The sequence below is a fragment of the Odocoileus virginianus genome, chromosome 8 (assembly GCF_023699985.2).
Source record: "Odocoileus virginianus isolate 20LAN1187 ecotype Illinois chromosome 8, Ovbor_1.2, whole genome shotgun sequence".
Classification (NCBI taxonomy): domain Eukaryota; kingdom Metazoa; phylum Chordata; class Mammalia; order Artiodactyla; family Cervidae; genus Odocoileus; species Odocoileus virginianus.
The window spans coordinates 22,709,980-22,731,342 of NC_069681.1; the positions used below are offsets into that span (position 1 = coordinate 22,709,980).

Here is a 21,363-nt window from a genome sequence, read left to right on the forward strand (position 1 = left end):
GTGATGCCATCCAACCATCTCATCCTCTGTCGTCGCCTTCTCCTCCCACTTTCAATCTTTCCCATCATCAGGATCTTTTCCAATGAGTCAGTTCTTCACATCAGGTGCCCAAAGTGTTGGAGTTTCAGCTTCAGCATTTGTCCTTCCGATGAATGTTCAGGACTCATTTCCTTTAGGATGGACTGGTTGTATCTCCTTGCAGGCTGAGACTCTCAAGAGTCTTCTCCAACACCACAGTTCAAAACCATCAATTCTTCAGTGCTCAGCTTTATAGTCCAACTCTCACATCCATACATGACTACTGGAAAAACCATAGCTTTGACTAGATGAACCTTGGTCGGCAATGTAATGTCTTTGCTGTTTAATATGCTGTCTAGGTTGATCATAACTTTTCTTCCAAGAAGCAAGCATCTTTTAATTTCATGGCTGCAGTCACCATCTGCAGTGATTTTGGAGCCTAAAAAGATAAAGTCTGTCACTGTTTCCGTTGCTTCCCCATCTATTTGCTGTGAACTGATGGGATGGATGCCATGATCTTAGTTTTCTGAATGTTGAGTTTTAAGACAACTTTTTCACTCTCCTCTTTCACTTTCATCAAGAGGCTCTTTAGTTTTTTGCTTCCTGCTATAAGTGTGTTGTCATCTGCATATCTGAGTTATTGATATTTCTCCTGGCAATCTTGATTCCAGTTTGTGTTTCATACAGCCCAGCGTTTCTCATGATGTACTCTGCATATAAGTTGAATAAGCAGGGTGACAATATACAGCCTTGACGTACTCCTTTCCCTATTTGGAACCAGTCTGTTGTTCCATGTCCAGTTCTAACTGTTGCTTCCTGACCTGCATATGATTTCTCAAAAGGCAGGTCAGGTGGTCTGGTATTCCCATCTCTTTAAGAATTTTCAGTGGTTTGTTGTGATTCACACAGTCAAAGGCTTTGGCATCAACTTTATTCATTCATTCATATAACAACCACTTGATTTTTGTGCAAGCTTGTGTTTGAGTGTATATGTATATGTGCATGTTTATGAAAATTTCTCAAGTTCTCAATAAATTATGTTTAATTAGTTTTTAAAATATAACTCTAAGTTGAAACTCCCTTACATTGGTTTGAATTTGAAGGTCAGTCTGGATGATTAAGAGAGATAAATTTGATATTCAAAAGTCTGAGTTTTAAAAAATATAGATTTTAGTACATTAGATAAAAACATTAAAGCTAAGAGCAAGATGAAGCTAAAGATTCCAACAAATTTTTGTTGAGGTACTTGAAAAAGTTCTCATAAAATTTCAATTATTTTGCTATCAATAAGGGTACAAAAAAAGGTTTTTGAATCATAGAAATTTCATGTTACAGCAATGACCTCTCTCATATAATAGTGATATTAAAGGACTTTTGCAAGATAATATAACTAATCCAGAGTAAAGCCCGATTAGAATGTTGGTCTATTTGGTCTTAATAGTTGAGGATATACCAATTACTATTATATAAGAAAATTTCTTTTACTCTGTTTATACAACCCAGTTTAATGAATGCTGAATGTAAAGGAATGAATTCTGTTAAACTGGATGAATGTCACTCCAGTATGAATTTTTCTCTAGAAATGTATACTTCAGCATTAAATAGTTCAAAAATGTATATGTTAGTGACAAAGAGACATTTCTATATTTGGGTAAAATGTCACACTCTAGATTTTAAAGTATATGCCTCAGACTGGTGCCAAGTCAGTTCAATGAAAAGCATTGGGTTGAATTTGAGGAAAGCGATCAGTTTATGAGTTAACAGTTAATCAGTTAAACTGATTGTTAATTGCTCAATCGTGTCTGTCTCATTGCAACCCCATGGACTGTAGCCGCCAGCCTCCTCTGTCCATAGGATTCTCCAAGCAAGAATATTGGAGTGGGTTGCCATTCCCTTCTTCAGGAGATCTTTCCGACCCAGGGATCAAACCTAGGGTCCTGCATTGGAGGCACATTCTTTACCATCTGAGCATTAATGTGTGTTATTTAGCTTATATGTAGGTCAGTCATTCTGAAAACTATGTGACATGAAAATGATTCAGTTAATAATGTAACTGTTATGGTAAGACTGAGAAAAAGACATTGAAGAAATATTCATAAATCTTAGAAAAAAAGCCGAAGCAAACTTCTAGCTACACAGTGTAATAAACAGGGATATGAGTTTGGCTTCCACATCCTCTTTTAATTGCCTCTTCTTGTTAGTTGTAGATTTCTGGGTCAACAATATAATTCAATCAGTTGAAATTCATTAAATGGGGAAGTGTGTCACTTATAAGTAACATGAGTATATTTTCATACATGTATGTTTGCTTGGGTATAATGCTTTTAACCAACCAGTCCATCCTAAAGGAGATCAGTCCTGGGTGTTCATTGGAAGGACTGATGCTGAAGCTGAAACTCCAGTACTTTGGCCACTTCATGCGAAGAGTTGAGTCATTGGAAAAGACCTTGATGCTGGGAGGGATTGGAGGCAGGAAGAGAAGGGGACGACAGAAGATGAGATGGCTGGATGGCATCACCGACTCGAGGGACATGAGTTTGAGTAAACTCCGGGAGTTGGTGATGGACAGGGAGGCCTGGCCTGCTGCGGTTCATGGGGTCACAAAGAGTGGGACACGACTGAGCAACTGAACTGAACTGAACTGAACTGAATGCTTTTGTGTCTGTAGAGTTTATTTTGACTAACTTAAGTCAAGCATAGTGTAATTGTTATGTACATGGTTGTTCTTGTGATGTTCATTTCTGCCCTTAAGTATGTCAAATTTGGAGGGAAAAAATAATATTCTTATCAAAGTCATTTTTAGGTAATAGCCCCTGAGCATCTATAGTGAACTACTTATTTTCCTGTTAGAAAATCTGCTGTTCTCTTATGACATTGGAAGCACAAAAAGAAAGAGGGAGAGTTGCATACTGAAGATACTGAATAAAGCAAAGCACAGGATAAGGACAGAAAATAGACTTGGGAGTGAACCATGAAAGAAGGAGAAGCCCATTTTCTGCATTTTCTAAATGTTTCTGAGCTCCAATGTCTTATATTTTAGACTTTATTTTTATTTCCATTTATTTTTATTAGTTGGAAGCTAATTACTTTACAATATTGTAGTGGTTTTTGCCATACATTGACCTGAATCAGCCATGGATTTGCATGTGTTCCCCATCCCGATCCCCCCTCCCTGCCTCCCTCCCCATCCCATCCCTCTGGGTCTTCCCAGTGCACCAGCCCTGAGCACTTGTCTCATGCATCCAACCTGGGCTGGTGATCTGTTTCACCCTTGATAGTATACTTGTTTCAGTGCTGTTCTCTCAGAACATCCCACCCTCGCCTTCTCCCACAGAGTCTAAAACTCTGTTCTGTACATCTGTGTCTCTTTTTCTGTTTTGCATATGGGGTTATCATTACTATTTTCTAAATTCCATATATATGTGTTAGTATACTGTATTGGTCTTTATCTTTCTGGCTTACTTCACTCTGTATAATGGGCTCCAGTTTCATCCATCTCATTAGAACTGATTCAATTGAATTCTTTTTAATGGCTGAGTAATATTCCATGGTGTATATGTCCCACAGCTTCCTTATCCATTCATCTGCTGATGGGCATCTAGGTTGTTTCCATGTCCTGTCTGTTATAAACAGTGCTGCGATGAACATTGGGGTGCACGTGTCTCTTTCAGATCTGGTTTCCTCAGTGTATATGCCCAGGAGTGGGATTGCTGGATCATATGGCAGTTCTATTTCCAGTTTTTTAAGGAATGTCCAAACTGTTCTCCATAGTGGCTGTACTAGTTTGCATTCCCACCAACAGTGTAAGAGGGTTCCCTTTTCTCTACACCCTCTCCAGCATTTATGGCTTGTAGACTTTCTTTAAATTTCTGTCGTTTAATTGCAAAGACTCTTGCGACTTCAGGGACAGTAACCTGCCAGGATCCTCTGTTCATGGGATTTTTCAGGCAAGAGTACTGGGATGAGTTGCCATTTCCTTCTCCAGGGCATCTTCCCAACTCAGGGATCAAACCCAAGTCTCCTGCATTGGCAGGTAGATTCTTTACCACTGAGCCACCTGGGAAACTCTTAAATTTCTGAGTATCAGGTAAATACTAAAGTTGCTAGTCAACTGACAAGTGTCTCTGCTGTTGGAGCTCAGCACACAGGCATCTCTCTGCTGCCCTCTTCTCTGCTGCAGTGTCACCATCTTCCAAGGCAAGAGGTCCTTTGAGATGGTACTCTCATCTTTCCTATGAAGTCAGTAAGAAGTGGCCTTTCATTAACTTTTATTCTTGGCCAGCTATTGGACAAAAGAGAGGAGAAGGGTCATTGGCCCTTATTTGATTAAGGACTTCTCTGAAAATCCCTTTTTAGTCCTAGATTTTGCACACATGCCATTAGAACACTGCCATTCTGTAATGGAACTCTGAATTGTTTAGTTCTGTTTATGACTAGCTTTCCCTCGAGACAAGCAGACATTGTTGAAACTGAAACCCAAACTGAAAGATATGTCAGGGCATCTGGACTCGAGCTCCCTTGTCCTCTGATACCTTTGCTTTGAGTTGCTCATATTCCACACATACATTTCCTCTCTCTGTCTCTCTCTCTCTCCTGCATCATGGTCATGATCACAGCCTTTCCTTTTCCATTACTACAGCTCTAGCTTAGACTGCACTAGTTACCAGGCCCCCTCATCTACCTCCAGCCATTCTACTTTTCAATCTGATAATCAAAATATGCTACAGGGATATTAGCATGTAGGAATTACTCCATTATTCTCCTGGTTAAATTCTTCTATGACTCCACCAATGGTTATTCGAAAACCTTCCCTCATGTTGCACTAATCTGCATTCAGGCATTTTACAATTATTTATCTCTATATGATTTATCCCATACTCTAAAGAATTTGCTATGAACCCATCTTAATTTTTTTTTTTCTTGTTGTCATTTTCTGGTAACTTTTCTATGGTGCTAGTTCCAACCTATCTTAAGTATCAATTCCCTCTAAAATCCTTTTCTAATTCTACCTAGTAAAAATAATGTCTTCTGTAAATTAATTTCCCTATTGCTTTATTTATTCTCTCTTTAGGGAATTTATTAAATATTTATGCCAATATCACTTATATAATATACTCTGTGTGTATGTGTGTGTGTAGGTGAGTGCATTTATGTGTATGCACAACCATACTTTTAGGACTAAGGAGAATAATTATATGATTATTTCCCTAGAAGCTTTCAGGCCTTAGACAAATTCAATATCCAACCCTGATAATAAATAAAACAATTCAAAATTATTGCTTAAAATGTTGAATGCTTTAAATAAGTAGATGGATAGAGTGATAAAGGACTAGCAATACCAAGTATAATTTACAGTGGGCATGAAAGTTGGTATCACTGTTTAAGAATATTATTCGATCTAGAAATTCCATTCCTAGGTACAAGACCAACAGACATGGCCAAAAATGTGCAAAGGAACCATATTCTTAATAGCCACAGACTGGAAACCACACAGATATCATCAAAAATAGATTGATAAATAAGTTGTGTCATTTTCAGAATCAAAACCTTATGCAGAATTGATATAATAAAAATGATTACTACTAATAGAGAAAGTTAAACATAAAAAGTGCATACTTTGACTTGTTTATATAGAGTTAAAAAGTATGTGAAAGCAATCTGTGGTGATAGCGGTTAGATTTGTGGTTGTGAAATGGAACAACAGACAGGACAAGGAGGGTCTTGGGATGCAGACACTCTTCCAGAATTTTGTCTGTGTGTGTCACACAAGCATGTTCGCATTTTAAAAAGGCATGAAGCTGTACACTCTGCATTTTACTGTTTGTATGTATGAAAGTGAAAGTCGCTCCGTTGTGTCTGACCCTGCGATCCCATAGACTCTAGGCCAGAATACTGGAGTGGGTGGCCTTTCGCTTCTCCAGGGGATCTTCCCCACCCAGGGATCTAATGTATGCTATACCTCAAAAACAAGTTCAAAATCAATAATGATTGCAATGAATCAAAATATTGAATATTTTATATCGAATAAAAGAAAAATCCATGGGCCCATGAGTAATACTCAGTAATTAAAAGGAAAAGAGGTCCAAATTGTACATATAAAAGAATGGAAGTAAGCAAACTCAGAAGAGATGATAGAATAAGAAAGCCCTCAATTATCAAACACCACATAATAACCCATGTAGGTGCATAATTAATACTCAATAACAGGCTATCATTTAAATGTTTTTGTTTTATTGTTATTTTCAATGCAATGCTTACCTTCTGGGATCTGGATAAACAATCATGTGTGCCTGCTGGGCTGCATGATCAGAGTCCCAGCAGACTATATATATATGTATTTTCTGTGTTTTGTTTGAATATAACTGGTGAAAGTGTGTTTTTTTTAGAAGCAGCAGTGATTTGCAGTGGGTGTATTTTTTTTTTTTGGGGGGGGTGGCTATTGTATTCCATTCTTGACCAAAACTCTCAGTGGTTTTTTATGGAAAATTGTCCCACTAACTTAAAGGGTAGGGTGGGAGATATACTTGTCTTCTAAAATATTAAATACTGAATATGTTAATATATATGCACACACACACATAGAGTGTGCATCTTATGAAATAAACAGATATCTAAAATGACCAGATGAATTAAAAGCATATGAGTTTAATTATTCTCTTGTAAAGTTTACAGTCTACTTAAAAGTAGCACAACTGAAGTTTCATATGACTTTCATTTGTCTCTCAATTGTTTTCTTTTTATCCTTTTGTGGTTTTCATCATATTTGACCAATATCCCATTTTAATGTGATTTTTATGTCACCACTTTTTCTTTTCTGCCTGTTTAACTTGTCCTTATGTAGCATCTGTTTTCACAGAGACCTCTATGACTTTGTGGCAGCAGGAAGAAATATTGAACCAAAAACTTCTCTAGCAGCAGGGTGTAGTGCAGTACATACAGGTCTGGGTATCAGACAGATGGGCCTGGTTCTAACAGCAGGATACCCGCTTACTCACCAGGAGAGCATGTCTATAAAAATATGAATAATGAATAGTGAGAGTAAGTGTTTTTGCTGTTAAGTTGCTAAGTTGAATCCTACTTTTTGCAACCCCATGGAGTGCAGCATGCCAGGCTTCCTTGACCTTCACTATCTCCCAGAGTTTGCTCAGACTCATGTCCTTTGAGTCGGTGATGCCATCCAACCATGTCATCCTCTGTCGCCCCCTTCTCCTCCTGACCTCCGTCTTTCCCAGCATCAGGTTCTTTTCCAATGAGTCAGCTCTTTGCATCAGGTGGCCAAAGTAGTGGAGCTTCAGCTCCAGTATCAGTCCTTCCAATGAATATTCGGGGCTGATTTCCTTTAGGATTGACTACTTTGATCTCTTGGCAGTCCATGGAACTCTCACGAGATTTAGGCCTATTAAATAGTGCCTATTAAATTGTTTTTGTCTTTACCGTCCCTAGAGAATAACACAAAGGAAATTGTTTGTAAGCGCATTGGTGACCTGATTCATTGGGAAGCATTTTTTTCTAATAAACAGTGATGTTAGCAAGGGAACATCTCTTGTCATCTGGAAGATACACTGTAAAGGGACAGATGAAAAGAGAAAGCTGAGAGGGTACCTCTCTTATGTTTGACTGCCACCTTTAATCATAGGTTGGATCTTAGGGCTGCAGAAGATAAAACACAAACAAGTCAAAAACCTGAGTGAGGAATTTAAAAACTTGTACTACAGAGAGGAAAGTCTGGGATTTAAAGCAAATCATTATTTTTCAGCATCTTTCTTATTTAGGCAGGCCACATCGCTGGGAAAGAAAAGCAAAGATTGGCAGTTAGAGAAGAAGTTGGGAGCAAGAAAGACTTTTATCAAGGGTTTTCATAGGCATTGAGTTTAAGATTTCATAAAATGTCACAATTCAGATAAAACAAAGAACACCGTGTCATTCTATTGCAGTTTTTTTTTTTTTAATCTAATTTTTTCTTGTCTTTGGAGGGGAAAAAGCTGCATCTGTCATGGAAGAAGAAAAAAAACAACCCTGGCTAAAGATGTATGAATCTTGTTCAACATTGCTGTAGCACATTGTTTTAAATCACAGGCTTGAGCAAATGAAGAACTCCTCGTGACCTCTGCTTTCTTCTTCTTTCTAGGTGCCTCCTATACTCCTTGATAAGCAGTTCTCTGAATTCACTCCAGACATTACGCCCATCATTTTGGCAGCCCATACAAATAATTATGAGATAATAAAACTTCTGGTTCAGAAAGGCGTCTCAGTGCCCAGACCCCACGAGGTCCGCTGTAACTGCGTTGAATGCGTGTCTAGCTCAGATGTGGACAGTCTCCGCCATTCTCGCTCCAGACTCAACATCTACAAGGCCCTGGCCAGCCCCTCTCTCATTGCCCTGTCCAGTGAAGACCCTTTTCTCACAGCCTTTCAGTTGAGTTGGGAGCTCCAGGAACTGAGTAAGGTGGAAAATGAATTCAAGTCAGAGTATGAGGAGCTGTCTCGTCAGTGCAAACAATTTGCTAAGGACCTACTGGATCAGACAAGAAGTTCCCGAGAGCTGGAAATCATTCTTAATTACCGCGATGACAACAGTCTCCTGGAAGAACAAAGTGGAAACGATCTCGCGAGACTCAAATTGGCCATTAAGTACCGTCAGAAAGAGGTGAGTGTTGCTAGACTTTATCCACCAAAATGCCACAGAACTTAATCACAGGGGGAAAAGTTGGTACTCCAAAATTAGGTTGGGGTTTTAAAGCATTTTCTGTTTAACTGTAAATGGATGAAATGTTGGCCAGATTACTGATTATGAAACACATTTAGGAGTGTCAGTAAGTGCTTTAATAATTGGTGATGTTTTTTGACATCTGTATTAAAATATACACATTTACTGGGGTGAAAATGGTAAAACTAATGAATTTTAGACTCTCTGTATGAAGAGTTCTGATTCTGCCATTTATAAATCTTGTTTCTTTAGAGGGTCACACAGATTTCTTTGAGCTTCGATTTTCTCATCTGCTTAATGGACTTAATATTTATACTTAATTATATGTATACTTCTTTATATATATATATATATATATATAATATTTTTTCTCACAGATTTGAAGGAAGTATAAAATGAGTGGATGTGTGTGAATGCTCTGAGTAAATTATAAGGTGTGATATTAATACAAATACATTATTAGAAATTATTAATAAAAGAAAGCTTTTAGTCCAACAGCAGGTGGAAGTTCTAAAACTTCTCTCACGTCTGGCTTAGTTTCTTTATTTGGCAGGAATGAGAAGTTAAAGAAGTCAGTTGCAGGAAAGTAATACAGTTTTCATTAGATTTCTGTGGATTTGAATATTAAATGAGGAAAATTCAGATCTATTATACATATTGCCTAGCATAATTGTTTTTTGCTTCTATCACTGATTTTGAGTAAGTTCTTAAAAATATGTTTACTTCTACCTCAAAAAAGGATTGGTTTTCTTTTCATTGGTGAATTATAGTAATTATTCTAGAACAAAAATATTGGAAAACTACATATACAAGATGAAAAAGAAGCTTCTGAAAAAAATGTATTTAATTTTTTTTGAGTTGTCCCTAAATATTCCACATTAACACTGGCTGCATTATCTGTTGCTACTTACTAAATACTTAAGGTTCAAGATACCTGAATTTGCTTCTTTGAGTTTATCCTACAGTTCTTTGGCCAGTTGTCATGGAGCCTAAAAGTACTTAACAATCTTTTCCCTCAACAGCAAAGGAAATGGCTTCTTTTGTATGTATTACCTCTGACTAAAATCACATGCACTAGGTTGAGCCATGTCAATACGATCAACTCATTTTTTTAGGGTCTTGTGTTTAGAACTCAGGATTCTGTTTTTTCTTAAGATACTAGAATAATTTTAATATGCAACTAGAAGAAATTAACGAAAAACTTCATTTGACTAAAGATGTTTTTTCTTTGCTTAGATCCTTTTTTATATTTTAGGAAAAGACTTGATTTCAAGGTTATTGAACAAAGAGCCACAAATTGAGCCCCTGGTTAAGTATGTTAGAAGCAAAGCAATAGAAAACATTTGATAATTTCTAACACTTCTTTCAAGATGCTTGTACTTTTTGTTTCTGTGAAGTTATGGAATTGGAGGGTGATAGAACCTAACAGTGCAGCAGGATGAAGGAAGGCTAAAAACAAACTTGTAATAAAAAAACAAGAAGTAGTAATAGCTTTTAAAAGATTCATTTTTAAAATGACTCTGCATTTGCATTTTCTATTTTAGTTTTGAAATAACAATGGAGGGGAAAAAAAGCAAAATTATTACAGAATTGTTCTGGAGTATCTCATTCAATATCAAAGAGCATATTTCCCTAGAGTTGACAGTTTTTCAAGAGCAAAGTAATGTTGGATGGCTAATAATAGCATTATAAAATCAAGAATAAGATTTTACACTCATATACATTCTTTGAAATCATAGGTTGTGTTTTATGAAACTTACTCCTAAATTATTCAAAAATTACTGATCTGAAAATACTTGATAAGATTTTCTAGCAAGAGCATGTGTCTTAAATAAAACTCTACTTTAGCATAAATGTCTTCCCTTATATATATATATATATTATTTTTTCTTTTTTTAAGGGTACAGATTGAACAGGAAGAACTTTTTTAAGAAAAAGTTTTATTGGAGTATAGTTGATTTATAATGTATTAATTTCAGCTCTCCAGCAAAGTTAATTAGTTATACATATTACATATATCTACTCTAATTTTTATTAGAGTATTTTTCCATATAGGCCATTACAGAGTATTGAGTAGAGTTCCCTGTGCTATAAATCCTCACAAAATACTAGCAAATCGAATCCAACAACACATTGCTCTATACCTTTTAACCACAAGTTCTCCTTGTTTCAGTCTACCAAAGTTTGAGGTTTGTCTTTGACCCATCTCTGATGTTTTGGGATTGCCTTCCCACTAATGTTCACATGACTGAGTCCTACTTGCTCTTAAAAGCTCACTCAGTTCTGTTTTCCCACAGAGAGATTCCACGAAGCAATTCTTCCATACAACCTTTCGGATAAATGCCTTCATTATGCACATTCTAGGCTGCTTTGTGTTGCTGTGTTTTACTTGCCTTCTCTAGGACACAACTGTGCCACTTCACTTCACTTCTCTGCGCTGTCAGTGTCTGGAACATGTTTGTTTCATTCATCAGTCCTACTTCAGTACCTGATAGAGAAAAGATGCTCCACGTGAATTGATCTCAGTATGCTCAGTGTGAATGTATTTGAATTGGAACATGTTTGTTTCGTTCATCAGTCCTACTTCAGTACCTGATAGAGAAAAGATGCTCCACGTGAATTGATCTCAGTATGCTCAGTGTGAATGCATTTGAATAAAATTTCAAAATCTCTTAGTTCTGGTAGGCTCCCTGCATATTTCCTTGCCTGATTAATTTGCAGTGTTTAGGTTAATAATGGAAAGCAATTAAACACATTATTTTATATGGAAAGATTGCAATACAATCCCTGTATAGCTCTTCAAATTAAAGTGAAAAAAATATATATAATCTCTATTAGTCAACAGCCTATGTTCTGTTCATTTACTTTTCCTTTTCTTGAAGGTAAGTCAACAGTTTTACAATGTTAACTTTCGACTTGGTACTAATCTGGGTTCTGTCTTAGAAATTAAGGGAGTTGTTAAAGAGGAAGGAGAGAAATCAACATGGGGACAGCCCTGGACTCACACCTGTTTATCCTATCCTGGAGCAATATGAAGAGATTCGTGTCAATCAGCTGCTTTCTGTAGCATGTGGTATCAGAACCTTGGGACTGTGTGGCGAACAATCACTCTCTCCTCTTAGATCCATTGGATTCTGGTGGCTGGTCAGCAGTTATGTAAGAGTTTTGCATTTTCTACAAATCAGGCAAGAAGAGCTGACCTTTGTTAGGCATTGACTGTCTTTTAATCCTTCATTTTCTTCATTTTTCACTCTTATTCAAATCTAGGATGTCTTGAATATACCTTTCATATTTTCTTGTGTCTGGTAAATTCCACATCAGAATATGGATAATTTGGAGGGAAAAAAAAATGTCTCATACTATCGGGACATTGTCTCATGGACATCAAACAACTGTTATGGAAAAATGGCAAAGGGAGTAATTCTGGGGAGAAAAGTAAGAAAAGGGTATTGCATATGGTGTTCCCTCCATAACTGAGATTTTTCTGCAGAAATAACTTTGAGAGTCATTCACCCAAGTAAATATGGTAATGCCTTTGTCTTAGTTTGCTTTACTTAGTTAACACAGAATGGGTTATTTGAATTTGATTAGGTATTACTTACCACGTCCTTCTCTTTTTTTCTCTCTTCTCTGTTTTGAACTGTTTTGGAAACATCCTTGTGTTCAGATCTCTTCTTAAAAACCACTTTCCCTGGGAAGTATGCCCTTAACCTGTTTTCAACTCAGAATTCATCATTAGTTTCTCTTGCTATGGCAGCAACGTTGCTTCATTGCAAGTACTGTTTTGCGTCCTACTTGCTTTCACTTTCAGTTTCTTCCATTGAACACCTTGCCTTTAGTCCTACCTCCTCCAATTCATTGACCACTGCACCACCTAAGGGTCTTTGTTTTGTGTTTTAGGAAAAGTAAATCTGGGGATAGTTTTTCAGGTATAGCACAGAAAGCCCCTGTCTTAGAGAAGCCCTCTGTCTGGTCAGCATAAATCTGAGCATGTGAGCTCTGTGTAAAGCATTCCAGTGTCTTGCTCACTCTTGCAAGTAAAGTCCAAATGTCACAGCTCGCTTTATGTGAATTCTGCCTAAATCGTCAGTTTCATCGTTCGCCATCACTACTCATAGTTCACATTTCAGTCAAATGCAAACACTCATAATTGTACGGCTTTCCCATATTGGGCATTTCCACCCAGGACTCTCTTAACATAGAAAGGCCTCTGCCCTGTTTCATGTCGCTTGCGCATTGTCCTGGGTTTTGCCGGATCTCTGTAAAATCACCTAGGAGGTTGTTCTTAAACACTGCACTGCTGCTTCTATCCCAGTGCTCAGGACAGTTACACCAAAACCCCTGGAAATGCAGAGGTGATTTTTAAAAGACTACCCAGATAATTCTAATATGCTGTCAAGGTGAGTAAGTACTGCTTGAAATTATATATCAAGGTTTAACTCATGAATTAAAACTTCTTTAGATTTCCTTGACTTTCTCAAGTAGAGAAGACAGAGGTTGCCAAATGTAACATCATCAGAAGCACCTGAGCAGCTCTTGGAAGCAACTCTCCTTTGACTCAGCTGGTAAAGAATCTGCCTGCAATGCAGGAGACCTGGGTTTGAGCCCTGGGTTGGGAAGATCCCCTGGAGAGGGATCTGAAAGGAAGGGAAAGGCCACCCACTCCAGTATTCTGTCCTGGAGAATTCCATGAACTGTATAGTCCATGGGGTTGCAAAGAGTCAGACACAACTGAGCAACTTTCACTTTCATGAATTTTCTTTCTCTCAGCCCCAAGTGCCGAAATTCACCTTCAGTAAGTCCTTGCGTTTGTGGCATAGCACAGAAGTCCTCTCAAGTTCTTCCCATCTCTCCCTCCTCATGTCATCACCCACCCTATTATGGTTGCCCAGATCCTGATAACCTTCTTTCTTCTTAAGGTCTATTCCTCTGCTAACAGGATTCTTAGAGCTTTCATTTATCTGCAAAGTAAGATCCAAGAGTGAGGTAAGAAGAAAAAAAATCCTACTTACAAAAGGGAAGTAAACCTAAGGAAATGCAAAGATGGAGGGGAATGGGTCAAACATTAATATTCTCCTGTCACGTGATAGAGAAATGAAAGCTTTCCATCTGAGTGTGCATACCTAGCCATGCCTTCTTTTAGGTAAATTTCTGGCCATCTAAAAACAATTGGAGATATCTTTTGGTTGGTATCAAGTAACCTATCTCTGATGGTTGAAAAAAAGATTCTATAAAAGTATGAAGCCTATGAAATGGATATAATTCTCTTTCCCACACCTAATCAGGTATGTGATGTTATGCCAATTAGCTTTTGAGTTTTTGTTTTCTCACCTTTAAAATGGAAAAATACTGCCTACTTCCATAGGTCAGTAGTTAAGGTGAAGCATGATAATACAGGTCCAGACCTAGGCATACTTCCTGGCATATTTGTCCATGGAAGGGTATCTGTCTATTACATCTAGTTATTACTGTTATTATAATTGTTTTTGTTTATCCCTTCATGGAACCTCAGTATAAAAAGCTAAGTGCATGCAGAGAAATGATATATACCACTCTATTGTATGTCCTGCAGCAAAAAGAGTGGACTTCATCATTAAATGTTTTAATATGTATACTGAGTATTTATATAGGCCTCATGGGTTTCATAGCACGTTTGAATTGTGAGTTTGGGACTGACACATACACACTGCTAAAAATAAATGATAAATTAAAAAATTTTTTTGAACTTTATCATTATAGTCTATTATTATAATCAGTATGCTAAACTATTTATTTTAAAACAATAGTCTCATCAAAAATACATAACATATAAACATTATGCCAGGGCCTAGGGTTGTCCATGCTCTAGTTCTTCCATTATAAGCTTTCAAAAGTAACTTAGATTATGTATTACACACTCGATTTTAATTTGTCCTTCTGCTTTGCATTTTTTAATATATTTTAGGCATTGATTATGTATGCCCTTTGAACCTGACTGCTGCCTGCTAGACCATAGAATCAGGAACTCTTATCACACCAGCACTCATCAAGAATGCCAGGCATATAGCTGAGTTTTACTATGTGAGGCTACACTGAGTGATGTAAATAATTAAGAGACTTGTAATAATAAAAAGGATAAGAAGCAGCATTTCTTTAGCTTCCTTTCCTTTCCCCTGTACTTGGGAGCACACTCACTGACCAATTTCTGGGCCCTGAATCCTGGTCCTCCAAGTGTGTTCACACACCTGCTGTTGCTATGCAAAGGCAACACGGATAAAGGCTTCCTAGCGCTTCTGCCCACCCACTCCTGGGGCCCAAACATTTCAGCGCCTGCCACTGGAAATTGGATGAAGCAAATGCCTGTTCAGGACTTGTGAGCCCGGCTGACAGTACTATGACAGGTCATTAGGCATTTAATTTAGCACTAGGTTTTTAAAGCTTGGAATTCAATCCCCATGTGTTTCTTTACAGCTAATTAATGACATGAAACCACTTTTTCCTAATTCGTATCTGAAAGTGATTGTTTCTGTTTCTTCCACCATGAAATATGAAATGGTATAAGTCTACAACATTGTATAAATTCATCCTTTTGAACAGCACTGAGTAGAATGTGATAAATTTATGTCTTCCAAAACATAAAATAGCAAGCTTTAACTTGAAGTCAGATATAAAATATGGCTTGTATTTGATGTTTTTGTTGTTGTTCGGTCACTAAGTCGTGTCCGACTCTTTGCGACCCCATGGACTGTAGCCCACCAGGCTCCTCTGTCTCTGGGATTTCCCAGGCAAGAATACTGGACTGGGTTGCCATTTCCTTCTCCAGGGGATCTTGATATTGTTTTAATAAATACAAAAAGGAAACGACTAAGTGACTTATTTTCAGAGAGGTATACACTTCTGTTCACCTAACAAAAATGCATTGTGTCCACAGAATAAGCAACTCTTTTCAACGTAACTTTCATTTGCTGCAGACATCAACTGAAAACATTAGGTTAATGATAATATCTTTGAAAAATTTCACTGTGTTTTAGACACCCTCTCTGGTCCTTCAAGGGACTTCCCTGGTGGCTCAGATGGTAAAGAATTTGCCTGCAATATGGGAGACCAGGGTTCAATCACTGGGCCAGGAAGATCCCCTAGAGAAAAGGAATCATGGCTATCCACTCCAGTATTCTTCCCTAGAGAATTCCATGAACAGAGGCTACAGTCCATGGGGTGACAGAGTCAGATACAACTGAGCTACTAGCATGTTTCACTGGTCCTCTGAGGAATAACTTTTCTGTATCCAGCTGGGACTTCTGACTCCATGGTAGTTGAAAACCTTGAGTAGCAATAAGATCAGCCCCTATTCAGATCCAATCATGTCATTTATCAGCAATGAAGAACCCTGTCTACTGCTACTTTTGCACAAAACTTCCCACTTAAATTTGAGGGTTATTTTTGTTTGGGTCATGATTTAATGTCTCATATCTTCTCTTGTCACTCATCACAAAACAAAATTAAGAAGTACCACTTTTCAAAATCATGAATTTAACAGCTTATTCCAGCCCACATACAGGAGTAAAATACAAAAACCAAATGGGTTGGCAAAGCATTATTGTTGTCAAGAAAACCTAGTGGCTTTGGGATACAATGTAAAATCCTGCTCGAGATCCCTGATAAACTATAGGAATGAGAAGGAGCTTTTACACTTCTCCTTACCCTCATTTTCCTTCGACCATATGTGGCATATTCACAAGTTTTCTCAATAAAGGTTAGTTATGTTTTGTCTCAAGTCTTGGGAAAAGAAACGTACAGTGAAACCCTCTAGGATGTATAATGCCTGTGCTATAATTTGGTGATTTATGAGCCTTAAGCTTAATTCTGAAGCTCTGCGTTTATCAACTGCTTCTCAGTAATATAGAACTGGGAAAACAATCCCATAGGATGATATTTTTATTCTTTGTAGCACGCTCTGTTCCCTTTTCCCCTTCGGTTTTAGGGAGCACTCAGTGGTGTGCCTTCTGCTGCCACGGAGAAATACTGAAAGCTTTTTTCTTTATGGTTTTTACCTTCATCTGCCCCCTTGCAAGCTCCCTGTGAGTTTTAAGAAGGCCTGCTTTTCCTCATTCCAAAACCACCACTTCAGTTTTAAATGTGGGGCTCCATTGTTGTTTTGCTCTGTGGCATTCCCTAAGCTCAGTGATTTTCCCCAGGTGGCTCTGGAACATGCAGCCCAAAACCTCTTTTCTTCCTCTGCCACATTCACCTCTAACATCGGGCAGTGGGGAGCTGGAAATCTTATTGGCAGCTGCTATTAAGTAAACATAGGAGGAACCTAGTGGTTGGGCTTAGGGGGCTCTGGTCAAGATAATGCTCTTTCTCTGTCCAAGTGCAAGTCCACAGGTGATTGCAGGGTGTCTATTCTATGCTGGAGACAGAGGACGGCAAAATGAGAAGGCAGCAAGTCCTAGGCCAAGTTTGGGTTTCTCCCAGAAATTTCCTAGAGCCTAGAGGTTTTTTTTGATGGGAGTTAGCAACGTTTTATTTCAAAATGCTAAGACTGACTTTACATTTGCTATTCGGACTCCTCTTCTGTAAATAACTCCCTGGTATCAGTATCACAATGCTTATTGTGAATGGGCTTTTAAGTACTGTGTTTGGAAAACAGCGTTTATTATTTTTCTGATTACACAGCATTACATGCCAGTTATAAGAAATGTGTGATGTCAGTAAATATGACATTGTCAAGTCTGTAATCACATAATATTGCTAATATTCAGCTTACTTTTTAAATAAATTCTTATCATAAATAGATAGAGCCTAGAATTTTCTTCTTGCTTAGATAGTACAATGAAATCTGCGCGCGCGCGTGTGTGTGTGTGTGTGTGTGTGTGCTGCAGCACTTAAGCAGCAAATGCTGTTGCTGTTTAGTTACTAAGTCAGGTCCGACTCTTTGTGACCCCATGAGCTGTAGCCCACCAGGCTCCTCTGTCCGTGGGATTTCCCAGGCAAGAATACTGGAGTGGGTTGCCATTTCCTCCTCCAGGGCATCTTCCTGACTCCGTGATTGAACCTGCATCTCCTGCAGGCAGGCAGATTCTTCACCACTGAGCAACCTGGGTGTAAGCTAAAAATAGATTTTTGAGTTTCTGTGGAAACCCAGGAGTCATCCAGGCAGAGAAGTTAGAAAAAGTCAGTATGGGAAGAAGCACCATGTAGAACTGCAGGGAGGCAAAAAATAAGGTGGAGAATCCCTTCATTATTATTTAATTAAGGTCCATCTGATTCCTTTTTTTTTTTTTATTGTAGTATAATTGAATGACAATTTTGTGCTAGTTTCAGATATACAGCAAGGTGATTCTGTTTATATATGTTCTTTTTCAGACTCTTTTTCATTATAAGTTACTCAGTTCAGTTCGGTTCAGTTGCTCGGTTGTGTCCAACTCTTTGTGACCCCATGGACTGCAGCACGCCAGGGCTCCCTGTTCATCACCAACTCCTGGAGTTTACTCAAACTCATGTCCATTGAGTCCATGATGTCATCCAACCATCTCATCCTCTGTCATCCCCTTCTCCTCCTGCCTTCAATCTTTCCCAGCATCAGGGTCTTTTCAAATGAGTCAGTTCTTCTCATCAGGGGGCCGAAGTATTGAAGTTTCAGCTTCAGCATCGGTCCTTCCAATGAATATTCAGAACTGATTTCCTTTAAGATGGACTGGTTGGATCTCCTTGCTGTATACTTCACTGTGCTATATGGTAGGTTCTTGTTGTTTATATATTTTATATATAGTAAGTGAATCTGCGAATCCCAATCTCCTAATTTCCCTTTGGTAACCATAAATCTGTTGTTTAAGTCTGTGAGTCTGTTTCTGTTTTGTAAATATGTTCATTTGTATCACTTTTTAGGTTCCACACTAAGTGCTATCATATATTTGTGTTTGTCTGTCTGGCTTACTTCACTTACTATGATAATCTCTAGGTCCATCCATGTTGCTGCAACTGGCATGATTTCATTTTTTATGGTTAAGTAATATTCCAGGTATATATATACCACATCTTCTTTATCCATTCATCTGTTGATGAAAATGCAAGTTGCTTCCATGTCTTAATTTTTATAAATAGTACTGCTATGTATATGGGGGTGCATGTATCTTTTCGAATTAAAGTTGTCCTCATTTCTGGATATATTCCTAGGAGCGAGATTGCTGGATCATATGATAATTCTATTTTTGTTTTTGAGGAACCTCAATACTCTTTTCCATAGTGGCTACACCAATTTACATTCCCACCAACAGTGTAAGAGGATTCCCTTTGTCTCCACACCCTCTGTAACATTTATTATTTGTAAGTTTTTTGATGGTGGCCATTCTTACCCATAAGAGGTGATATCTCATTGTAGTTTTTATTTCCATTTCTCCAATAATTAGCAATGTTGGGTGAGCATCTTTTCATGTGCCTCTTGGTTATCTGTATGTCTTCTTTGGAGAAATATCTATTTACTTCTTCTGCCCATTTTGGATTGAGCTGTTTATCTTTCTGACATTGAGATGTATGAGTTGTTTGTATATTTTGGAAATAATCCCATGTTGTTCACATCATTTGCAAATATTTTCTCCCATTCCATATGTTGTCTTTTAGTTTTGTTTATGATTTCTTTGCTGTGCAAAAAAAAAAAAAGTTTTTAAGTTTAATTGGACCCCATTTGTTTATTTTTGCTTTTATTTTGGTTACTCTAGGAGATCCAAAGAATATTGCTGTGATTTATGTCAGTGTTCTGCCTATGTTTTCCTCTAAGAGTTTTAAAGAATCTCTTTATTCTTTCTGCCATCGTTCCCACCCCATGGCTTCTGCTTTAGCATTTTCTTCTGCCTGACACAATGGAAGGCTTCTGTATCAGGTCTCAGCTCATTTTTATCACTTTCCTAATAAAGACTCAGAACACCTACCTAGTTCCTGTCCTCTTCCTTCACCCTTTAATCTCAGACGTTCCCATTACATGACAATGTTGATATCGCAGCTTTGATCACAATCCAAAATCATTCTGTTTATTTGTGTATTTAATTATGTTCTTGTCTGTCTTTTTTTCACCTGTTATCTAAGTGTTATCTTGTCTGACTTGATTATCAGTGAAAGCCCAGGGCTTGGCAAAGTGCTTAGGACACAGGAGTCTGAATAAATGGTGATAAATTAGAGAAGTGGCAGGAGCTGAGATTAGAGAAAAATGACAAAGAATAGATTGTACAGGGCTGGAATCAGCAATCCTAAGGAACGTGGCTTTTAGAAAATCTGTGATATTTAATCATTTAAATATAGAAATTTGTATTAACATTTGTGTTAGTCTCTCAGGATTGTCTGACTCTTTGAGACCCCATGACTATAGCCCACCAGGCTCCTCTGTCCAGTGAATTTTCCAGGCAAGAATACTGGAGTGGGTAGCCAGTCTCTTATCCAGGGGATCTTCCCAACTCAGGGATGGAACCCAGCTCTCCTGCATTGCAGGTGGACTCTTTACCATCTGAGCAGGCAGGGAAGAAATCCTAATAATCTTTATTATTTTCTCAAAATTCTGTTGTCCAAAGTTGAGTTCATTATCTTCCTCTCTAAGCCTGGCTCTTCTGTCATCTCTGTTCAAGTGGGAGGCAATCTAATTACTCTTGCTAGAAATCTGAGAGTCAGCCTTGGTTATTTTACATCCATCACCTCTGAACGTTTGATATGGTAGATGAAAGATGGCCACAATTGAAGGATGGCATCTAATACCCTTCTCCCAGTCAGAGCCTGCCTTAGCTATCTGCCTGAACAGTACAGTGCAACAGAAATGAATTTCTATAACTCCTAAGACTTATTCATAAGAAGCCTTGCAGCTTCCATTTATGTTCTCTGGCAGCCCAGGTGCCATGTGAGAAGTCTGACTGTCCTACAAGGCCATCACACCAGGGAGCCAATGGGGACATTCTTGCTGATAGTCTCAGCCGAGCCTAGCCTTCCAACTCTTCACTCTTATGACAAGACTAACAAAAGAAATGAACGTGAACTTCCCAGCACACCCACACTAGTTCACCCTCTAGCTGGATGTGTGCATGAGTGCTAAGTTGCTTCAGTTGTGTCCGACTCTTTGTGACACTATGGACTGTAGCCCACCAGGCTCCTCTGTCCATGGGATTTTTTATACTGGAGTGGGTTGCTATGCCCTTCTCCAGGGGATCTTTCCAACTCAGGGATCAAACCTGGGTCTCATGCCTCCTGCACTGGCAGGTGGGTTCTTTACCACTAGTGCCATCTGGAAAGCCCCCTCTGGCTGGATAATGCTGAGTAATTTCTGTTGATGCCACATGGAACAGAAGGATCAACCAACTAAGCCCTGCCTAAACTCCCGATCCATTATTATGGACTGAATGTTTGTGCCCCCCTAAAATTCCTCTGTTGAAACCTAACCTCCAATATGATGATATTTAGAGGTGAGGCCTTTGACAGATGATTAAATCAGGAGTGTGAAGCCCTCATGAATAGGATCAGTGCCCTTTTACAAGAGACCCCAGAGAGCTCTTTAATCCTCTTTCTACCATGTGAGGGCACATCTAGAAGACAGACCCTCACCAGACACCGAATCTGTGGCACCTTGTTCTTGGACTTTCCAGCCTCCAGAACTGTGAGAAGTAAAAGTTTCTTGTTAAGCC

General features: G+C 38.3%; 1 protein-coding gene across 3 annotated transcripts in view; it reads left to right on the forward strand.

Annotated features, from left to right (window-relative positions):
* Nucleotides 1–21,363, forward strand: part of TRPC4 (transient receptor potential cation channel subfamily C member 4) — a 203,094-nt gene that overhangs the window by 92,780 nt on the left and 88,951 nt on the right. For all 3 annotated transcript variants that reach the window (XM_020878213.2, XM_020878215.2, XM_070471315.1), the window contains exon 3: nt 8,147–8,665. In XM_020878213.2, the coding sequence (XP_020733872.2) occupies nt 8,147–8,665 (519 nt within the window). The remainder of the gene's footprint in view (nt 1–8,146; nt 8,666–21,363) is intronic.